This window comes from Colias croceus, chromosome 1 (genome assembly GCF_905220415.1).
Source record: "Colias croceus chromosome 1, ilColCroc2.1".
NCBI lineage: Eukaryota > Metazoa > Arthropoda > Insecta > Lepidoptera > Pieridae > Colias > Colias croceus.
The window spans coordinates 12,632,709-12,643,357 of record NC_059537.1 but is presented as its reverse complement, the minus strand read 5'-3'; the positions used below and the strand labels follow the sequence as shown (position 1 = coordinate 12,643,357).

Sequence of the window (10,649 nt, the reverse complement as noted above, 5' to 3'; positions counted from 1 at the left end):
TAATTTTCTCCATCGCGCCGAAAGAAGTATAACTTCATAAATATATTATTCTAGAAGTCCATTTATCATAACACAAAACCTCACCCTTCCCACTAAATATGTATATATAAGTATATTGACAAATATAATATTTCCTAGTAGCGTATTGTACTAAGAAAACAATAAACGAAGGTTATAATATAAGGGCATAATAAATGATCAAACATATATTTATATATTGCAGAATTCCAGTATCGTAAAGATACATTTGTAAAATTGCACTAAAATTCAAGTAAAAAGCAAAATATTTATACTACTAAATTTAAACAATTTTTTCTAGAAACTTCATATAAATTCAAACGAGCATACATTTACAATCATATTATTATTGCAATTACCACAAACCCAAAGAAGGCACGAGGCGCACAAATATAATAAAGAAGTTATAGCAATTCAATTTTTTTTTTTATTTATCAAGTTTCATAGATTTGAAATTATACATGCGTGCGTTGATTCACAAACGACCTATCTTGATTCCATTAAAATTAGTGATCAGCTTTTTAGTTAATTCTTTATTATTAGCATGAATATTGGAAGCTTGAAATTCAAATATCATTCGTTATTTTATATTATTTTTGAGTTCTGATATGAACCGCTAGGGACAAAAATAGGCTTCACTATTATTTCACAAATTGATTTCACTATTACAATTAAATTGTAAACAGGTGTAACAGGTGAATTTCACACTGTTTCACATTTTGTTTCCAGTAAATTATTATTTTTCACAAATGGGCATAACTATTTTCACGGGCGAGTATCACTATCACAAATGGGCTTCACTACTCCGCTTCACTACTCCGTTACACTATTCCGTGACACTATTCCGTGACACTATTCCGTTGCACTATTCCGTGACACTATTCCGTGACACTATTCCGTTGCACTATTCCGGTGCACTATTCCGTTACACAATTCCACTTCACAGGTGCGATTCATATGTTATTTTCTGTCAGAGCTGTGTGTCCGGTGAGGCGGGTGTGAGGGGGCTGGCCAGCGGGGAGAGCGGGGCTTCTGATATCTCGCACGGGTTCATGTCGATACGACCCGCCCGGCTCCACACTAGCATGTCCATTATGAACGCTAGGAACATCAGCCCGGCGGATAGACCTGAAATAGATAAAGATATATGAAGATAAGTCGTATAAGTAAATATAAAACTTCGCGTTTATAAAAAAAACTAGTTGTTCGCCGCGGTTTGCGAATTACGAACTAATTTTGACGTGATAACGTCTTTAAAATCGTTTTAGTCGGGTGACATGTTCTGAAACTCGTGTCACACTCGAGCGTCTCATCTCATCATAAAAAGTTATCACGTAAACCTACTTTACAAACAACCAATTTTTTTTTTATACGTTACGGTACGTTTTTTTTATAAAGTAATGTTTCTTGGTCATGCTTAACTTTTTAAATAGTCACGATTTTTGAATTAATCAAGTAATTTCGGAGCCTTTTCAATCAAAGCAAACAAACACCTAAATCATGCTTCTTTATTATTTACAATACACAAATCACAATTTGCACGAGCTACTCTGCTATCCTTATACAAGATATGTATAGAAACTGACACTCCTAACCTATTAAGATTTGTTATTAAGAAAAAGTCTTGTCACGCACGCTATTTAGTAAAACGCACGTCACGTTAGCAGCCACGTGATCTCGTGAGCGAACGTAACATTGATATGATATAATGAATGACATTAGAGATCGCTGTGTGATAAACGAAATCGAGTTTGTTTACTATTTTTGCAATGTGAGTAAAATTAGTTTTAAATAGTAGAAGTTTGAATACTCGGTCACTGGGGTGAAGCTGTTGGTAAATTTTAATTACAAACTTAATGACCAGGCTGAAGTTGGCATGGCTTTGCTTGGCTTGGCTTTGCTTGGAATGGCATAATATGGCATGGCTCTCTATGGCATAGCTCTCTATGGCATAGCTCTCTATGGCATGGCTCTGTTTGTCATGGCAAGCTGTACACGCGCAGGCGCCGAGCAGCCCGCACGTTGCACACACACACTCACCCAGGAAGAAGTGCCGCAGGTGGTCGCTGTCGTACGACGCGCAGGCGCCGAGCAGCCCGCACGTTGCACACACACACTCACCCAGGAAGAAGTGCCGCAGGTGGTCGCTGTCGTACGACGCGCAGGCGCCGAGCAGCCCGCACGTTGCACACACACACTCACCCAGGAAGAAGTGCCGCAGGTGGTCGCTGTCGTACGACGCGCAGGCGCCGAGCAGCCCGCACGTTGCACACACACACTCACCCAGGAAGAAGTGCCGCAGGTGGTCGCTGTCGTACGACGCGCAGGCGCCGAGCAGCCCGCACGCCGCGTCCCGCAGGCGGCACGCGGCGTCCACGGCCGCGCCGAACACGATCGGGCACGGCACGTTGCCGAACACGCCTATCGCGAACTGGATCACGCCCATCGCCATCGCTTTGTCTGGAAACAATGAGATGTAAAAATAAAAATTTTGTTAAACATCACCTAGCTAAGAAAAAGTAAGTGGGCCATCGTAATTAACACACGTCTGGATGCTGAGCCGGCCGCACTCGTACAGTCGCCCACACTCATGGCCGCGAATATCGCAATGAACTCGTATATCCGGTTGCTGAGCGCGCCGCACTCGCCCGACCCTCTCACAAACACACTCACCCTACAGGTACAAACACGCACACACACAAGTCTCCCACACACTACAGATACAGTCACACACACAACTCTACTTCACACTACAGTACAGTCGCGTACACCGTACACCCACATTCCAGTACAGTCGCGTACACTCACACTACAGTACAGTCGCGTACGCCCACACTACAGTACAGTCGCGTACGTCATACACCTACATTACAGTACAGACGCGTACAACCACACTACAGTACAGTCGCGTACGCCGTACACCCACATTACAGTACAGACGCGTACACCCACACTACAGTACAGTCGCGTACGCCGTACACACACATTACTGTACAGTCGCGTACGCCGTACACCCACATTACAGTACAGTCGCGTACACCCACACTACAGTGCAGTCGCGTACGCCGTACACCCACACTACAGTACAGTCGCGTACGCCGTACCCCCACATTACAGTACAGTCGCGTACACCCACACTACAAGTTCAGTCGCGTACACCCACATTACAGTACAGTCGCGTACGCCGTACACCCACACTACAGTACAGTCGCGTACACCCACACTACAGTACAGTCACGTACACCCACACTACAGTTCAGTCACGTACACCCACACTACAGTACAGTCACGTACACCCACACTACAGTACAGTCACGTACACCCACACTACAGTACAGTCGCGTACACCCACACCCACATTACAGTACAGTCGCGTACACCCAGACTACAGGTACAGTCGCGCACACTCACCGTGCTTATCCGTACACCGTATGATCAGCAACACGGCTCCCACTTCCCCACTCGCGTGTACGAACATAACCGCAGCAAATATCGCGATGAACACATATATCTGGTTGCAGGGACCTCCGCACTCGCCGGTCACGGCGAAACCGTTCCAGTTGGCAGAGTCGTCGTATGTAGCATTTTTAAGCTCGTAGCGTTCGATTCTGAAAAAAAAACGTGTACTTATTAATAAAAAAATGTGTGCGTATACTAGTGTACACACTTAAGAAGTGAAACTTCTTTATGACCTTATTTTTCAAAAAATAATTTACTATATGCAACTTTACAGAAATACGTCGAATCACGCGTGGTAGGGATAAGAAAAAGATGGCGCGTAACGGAAAAATGTCACGCGTAACGAAAAAATGTTACACTAAATTTTTTTCCAACCTCGATAAAGAAGTTTCACTTCAAAAAATATATTAACAGCACACTTTTTTTATGGGTGTACTATACGCATAATACGTACATATTAATTATGTTCGGATTAATAAATAAATGATTTTGTAAAAAATACACCAAGCTAAAAAAAAGTCAAAAATTCATTTTAGATAAGAGTACAATATGTATTCAATTATATTGATACTATATCTATATTCTATTTCTAGCGAACAAGAAAAAGAACAATGATTTTCCCTTCAATGTGGATTAGCCTCATTCAAAAAATTTCTATCAGACAAGAAATAATGCAACATTTAAAAAAAACTATAATAATAATTAAAAAAACTCACGTTTTATAAGCCTTAAGTCCTTGTAGATCGCCATCAACACAGGAACAATTATAATACAACCACGTGCTATTGTCCAACTGCTTGCTGCTCAAGCATCCCGCTTGGCACGGCGACATGTATGTGTATGAGTCCTGGAATTAATGTGCACTTTAATACAAGGGGATAAGGTTCAAAATTGCATGTTGATTTTAATATTTTACTTTTCTGTTATTTTACTAGCTACACACTGGATTAAATGAAAGAACTTAATATTATTAATTAGAAATATTTAGAGATGTTACTAAAGCAATAGAATTTTCCAATCCGATTAAATATGTTTTCCACTATAAAGCAAAAGTCTAATTAATTCTTTGTCAATTTTAGTGTAAATGACATTATATTAAATTATAGAAAAGTGTATGTTACCATTAAAGTGCGTGCATTTTATGGGTGAGTAGAGTAACAAACGGACGTTCACACTCACAAAAACGATATATTAAAACGTTCATTTGTATACGCATACGCTCTCAATACGCACACGCGTGCGTGTGTGCGTGCGTTATTATGTGTGTATGTGTACGCGGGGGCGTATGTGCATTTGTATGCGTGTACATGTTTACGCATGTATAGGAGCTTGTATGAATACGTGTACGTGTGCATATTATATTCTCCTATGTGTGTGTATTCTCACCTGTCCACAAACAGGACTATAAGAAGCATTTTCACAATGACAGTCGACACTGCACGATAAATTGGCCATCTCCGCCTTGGTGATGACGCGGAAGCTCTCTTCAGGACAACTGACGAACATTAGGAGGATCATACCTGGAAATCATTGTGAAGCTATGAACATACTGCTTATTTTTAAATGGGAAAAGATAAATAACATATTTTAAAATGGCAAGAGATAAATTACATATTCAATATAGAATATAGGTAACTAGTAATTAGTTTATTCACATTTTATTTATTTTTATTCATAAATTGTTGAGTTGACCCCGGATAAAACCAGATAAAATATAACCTATGACACTCAGATAACGTTGCTTTCTATTGATAAAATAATTTTCGAATCAGTTCACTAAACCCAGAGATTTCATCTTACAAAGTCACAAACAGTCGATACATAAACCTCTTTATATTACATCCTACAAATATTATAAATGCGAAAGTTAATGAGGATGGATGTCTGTATGTTTGTTACTCTTTCACAAAAAATGCTTGACGAATTTAGATTAAACTTTATTGGTATTACCACAAAAAAAAATTAAACACAGTCTTACTTTAAACCAGGGATCTGTCACTTTAATAGTTGTCTATGTGAAATACGACAAAAGTCAAAACCAGATTAAAGGGAACCCGCGCTTAAAGTTAAACCCCGTCTAAATTGTAGATTGTAGGTACATTTAATTTTTGAGGTACAGAAACACTTGATTTCGGCCGCGGTTTCACAGCTAGGATACATACTCCATTTATAATATTTTCTTTTATTTGTGTAAGAGCAATAACGAATAATCTATCTGTCTAGTTAGCACACAAACGCGTGCCACGCCATGAAGCGTTCCAAAACAGCCAATTAAAGTCTAGGCACAAAATTGAATCATGACACGTGTATAATAAGCACTAAGTGGCTCAATATCAACTATTATTATACATGTATGTACGCTTATACAATGTTTGATGCGTGAAGAACTTTATTGATTCGATTATTTTATTGTTGTTTTTATAAAGTAATTAATTGTTTCTGTTTTATTCCTAAATAGATATTGTTTTTAATAAATTACAGTTGTGAAGTTTTATTTTGTGTTTGTGGCATAGCCTTAAGCTTCAATAGGGGTGGACGAAGGCTCAGTTTTTTTACCTACTTTCAGTAACTAGACTCATTTTCAACGCGCTTCTAAACGTGCATTATACAGGGTGCCCCACTATTGGTATACTAAGCGCGACGGGACTTGTAGTTTTGCATACACTGATCATGAAAAAAATACTTAAACAACAAAATTACGTCTAAAATTTTTTGCTAAATTTTTCCTGAAAATCCATGTTTTCTTCTCTGGCTTCGCGCAGCCGGCATATACCGCTTCTCTAATGTGAGCATTTTGTCTATGAAAACATAATCTTAAACGATAGCTCACGTGGTAGTGGCAAAGTTGGGCGGGTTGCTTGTTATGGGTGTACACTGTACACATAGTTTTAAAACTTCATCTATTTGAAAAAAAATGCGCCTGGAATTTTATAAGTAATTTTACGTAGTCAGCGTATGCATAACTTTAACCTCCTTTGAGCTTAGTATACCAACAGTGGGACACCCTGTATAATTACATCACAAAAAGATATTCAGTAATATGATGTGTTTTTTATCATAAAAATACACCTAACCTTTCCCCTCATTTAGAAAATCTATACTCACACTACACAATCACCTTCAACACCAAACAAAACGCTACAAACCCTTCCTATACCCATACCATAATTCCCACACCATCACCACCCTAACCTAAACTAACCTAACGTAACCTAACCTTTCCCCTCATTTAGAAAATCTATACTCACACTACACAATCACTTTCAACACCAAACAAAACGCTACAAACCCTTCCTATACCCATACCATAATTCCCACACCTTCACCACCCTAACCTTTTTTTTTTTTTTTTTTTTTTTTTTTTTTTTTTTTTTTTTTTATAGTGGAGAATGCATTTAGGCATACCTAACCTAACCTAACCTAACCTAACCTAACCTAACCTAACCTAACCTAACCTAACCTTTCCCCTCATTTAGAAAATCTATACTCACACTACACCAAACAATACGCTACAAACCCTTTCTATACCCATACCATAATTCCCACACCTTCCAGAACCTTCCAGATCCTTCCAGAACATTCCACAACCTTCTAGAACATTCCACAACTCACCAGCACTATATATAGCAGCGGTCGCAGCAGTCCACGCGGCCACCTGTCTAGCGCTCGGCACTAGCTTCAATATCACAACTCCGGAGGTGATGATGCCCAGACCCATCACCAAAATGCCGCCAAGACCTGGAAATATAACGTTGTTTTACTTGTTGTTATCAGCTGTTATATTTTTTCTTTATTTTTTCAAGGATTCGTTCGAAGGTATTTCCATGATGACTTAAAATATACATATAATTTCATAAAAGATTCACGTAACCTCAACCAGTTAGATGATGACCACAGCTTACACAGAAGTAGGATTCATTAGATTACATCTACAGAAATTAGTTAGTCCTGTGGGTTTTTTTTAAAGTTGATGTATAAAGATTTAAGGTAGAGTAGATGATCAGCGTTGCCTACAAGATGAACACTTTATTTATTTCTAATCGATTCGAACTTTCTTAAAGTGGTAAGGTTTCCGTAATCATTGTACCGAGAAGGCGAGCGGGCGAGCGTTAGACCAAGAAATAATTTTACCACCGATCTATGTGTAAAAGTTTCTCTTAAGCATAGTATAAAAACACACGTAATCCTCCGCATTTTACGTTCAATTTATCATAAATTTAAATAGATTTTTAAAATTATGTTAACAATATTTTAAATGTTATAGTATACTGTTGACGATAATAGTCATCTAAATAATATTATCTGCTTCAATATTACCGTTAGCAGTTAACTTCTTGGGAAGAAATATAATCTACAGGACAAATTAACATTTATAATTGCTTTGTTTATGAGAAAAAATAATGAAAGAACTAAATATTCACCCCAAAAATACATACTGAAATAACTACTCTACAAAATAGAAAATATTATTTTTAATCTTACTTTTTACTAAAAATAATCAATTCAGTAAAGAGTTATTCTGGCAGGTGAATTATAAAAACATTATATCGCACCTTCGGTAGAACAAGGGCATAATTGTCATAAATTGCCAAAATGACTTAAATATGCAGAAATGCTTTAAAAGGGCCCTTTCAACTGGAGGGACAAAGACATTCGTTTAATTCCTACAAAAAACAGCCAGATTGAAATAGTGGCGTTGTCATTTTGGCGCTATTTTGTTTCTCTCTTGGCGAGACAAAGTCTCATTGGTTAGTTGTGCCATCGGCGGGGACTGAGCTAGCTGTCACTTGGAGCGCTAACGTCGTTTATGTAAATATGCCCTATAATGTTTTTGATTTCTGGAACGACAAGGCCATATCTGTCACACTTATGCCTAGTTTACGATTTAAAAATTGGGAGGACAAAGTCGTTCAGACAATTGTGCCCTTGTCTGTCCAAGATTTGTTATACTCCATGGTCTTAAAAGTAACATTTTATTCCGATAATTGCTGTAGAGAGCAAAAAAACAAGTTAGTTTTTTAGAAATTTAAACGATAGGACTGCCAATCAAAATACACCAAACATACCCTCACACCCACAAATCTATCCTCAAAAACTTTCGAGTTTACATAATAAATAATAATATTAGTAAGATATTTATTCGTAAATAATTATTTTTCTTTTTCAAATTTGTTTTTGGAATGTATTATTTTGCTGTGAACACATCTAATATATAAAAATCAATGCCACTTTTCGTTGTAATTCCATAACTCGAGAACGGCTGAACCGATTTCGATAATTCTTTTTTTATTATATTCCTTGAAGTACGAGGATGGTTCTTATGTAGAGAAAACGTTAATATGTACCACGGGCGAAGCCGGGGCGGACCGCTAGTTGCCTATAAAATCGATCATACATAAATTAGGGGACCCAGCATAAAGCCGATGCCGTCCATTCTGGAATGTAAAACGTGCAAAAAAAGCTGGCCCAATATCAATATGCACTCCGGCAGAATACATAAGCCTTATAAAAAATGCCACGAAAAAGGAGGAATTATTTAATGTCAAGGAATTGAATTATGATTCTTTCTTGTTCTGTTATCTTAATATAATATTATTCCAATTTTTAAAGCGATTCCAAAGAATTTTGCTAGGAAACATAATAGTTTCAGATTGTTGAAGATGTGTAATGGCTGATTAGTAAGTTTTGATCTCTATTTTTGTGATAAAGTACTGCGGCTTTCTAAAGTGTTTAAGAAAATAAAACATTTATCCAAAAAAACACGTTATTATCATTCCAAAATTATTAACTTAAAGCTTTAGATATGGCCATATTTACAAATTAATTTTCTTGTTGGTGGAACAAGGGCACAAATGTACACCTACTTAAGAAAAAAATATTATTAAAAAAAAACTAGCAGTTTTTAATATTTGTAAACGATACACCTAAAAGAATATAGTATATAGTTTATGTCATACAAAGCAGAACAACCATAAAAAAATTATTATCATAGCTAGACCACATTAAGTACTACAAATATCTTAAAATGGCTCTCCTGTAAAATTGCAAAAACTGTAATTGTGCCCTTGTTCTACCGAAGGTGCGATATAGTGGATACGGTTGAAACCTTGACCAACAGAGCGTTATAAAATAATAACCTGATACCACGATTATTCACATGAAGATAAAATTTATTTTCGCTATCAATCCATCATACTTATCATATTTATCCTAAGTGCAAAAAATGAAAATATTTTTAATTTACAGTAATCCAAAAGTAATAATGCGCATAGAAATCTTCGTCACTGTTCGGCAACTGTCATATTCTCGGAGAGTCCGAAGATGATATCTATATAGAGCGGTTAAATGCATTTTCTTCATGCATAATTTAGTCAAATTATATGTTTTGTGCTAAAAGAGATTAATATGTATTTGTAGGTAAGTAACGATTCTGTTTCGATAATTCCTTGTAAGTAAATAGCGAGTATAACCCCACGATTGCGAATATATTATCTTTGTTGGATTGTTTTACTTGGAAAATTTATAGTACTTTTAAAGTGTCTTACTGAAGCTGGTGTAATGATGGAAGAAAAGAAGGTTAAAATAATACAAAATTTATATTGTACTAGCTTTCCGCCTGCGGCTTTGCCCGCGTTTTCAAAGAAAAACCCGCATAGTTCCCGTTCCCGTGGGATTTCCGGGATATAACCTAGCCTATGTTACTCGTGGATAATGTAGCTTTCGAATGGTGAAAGAATTTTTAAAATCAGTCCAGTAGTTTATGAGCCTATTCATCACAATCAAACAAACAAACAAAGTTTTCCTCTTTATAACATGTATTAGTGTAGATAAAGTATGGTTTTCAAACATAGGTTTATATTTAAACCTTATCACATGTAAATCTTATCATTAAAATCTCAGTTCAAAAGTATTTACAGTACTGATCATTCTTCAATATTATGACAACTACAAAAAAAAATAAAAAAAATCAAAATCAGGGATTATATTTATTTCTGACATTTTAGATACATCGGAACTCTTCTTCATTTTCACTTTCCCTACTGCCATCACCTGTGTAAATCATTTCATCGATTAATTCAATTCACCTTTAAAAACAAAACCAAGAAGGGTACGTAATAGCAGCTCTATATAATTCCACACAAAGAGAACACGTGCAGTCACCACCAATATTT

The 10,649-nt window shown here is 36.9% G+C and overlaps 1 protein-coding gene across 3 annotated transcripts in view; it reads right to left on the bottom strand.

The window, feature by feature from the left end:
• Positions 1–448: 448 nt before the first annotated feature.
• The window catches only part of LOC123706451 (solute carrier organic anion transporter family member 74D), a 61,057-nt gene continuing 50,856 nt past the window's right edge, over positions 449–10,649 (bottom strand). For all 3 annotated transcript variants that reach the window (XM_045655750.1, XM_045655741.1, XM_045655733.1), the window contains exons 6-11: positions 7,090–7,215; positions 4,864–4,997; positions 4,194–4,324; positions 3,430–3,626; positions 2,302–2,478; positions 449–1,146 (exon numbers count right to left, since the gene is read on the bottom strand). In XM_045655750.1, coding sequence (XP_045511706.1) covers positions 989–1,146; positions 2,302–2,478; positions 3,430–3,626; positions 4,194–4,324; positions 4,864–4,997; positions 7,090–7,215 — 923 coding nt within the window. In that variant the 3' untranslated portion in view covers positions 449–988. The remainder of the gene's footprint in view (positions 1,147–2,301; positions 2,479–3,429; positions 3,627–4,193; positions 4,325–4,863; positions 4,998–7,089; positions 7,216–10,649) is intronic.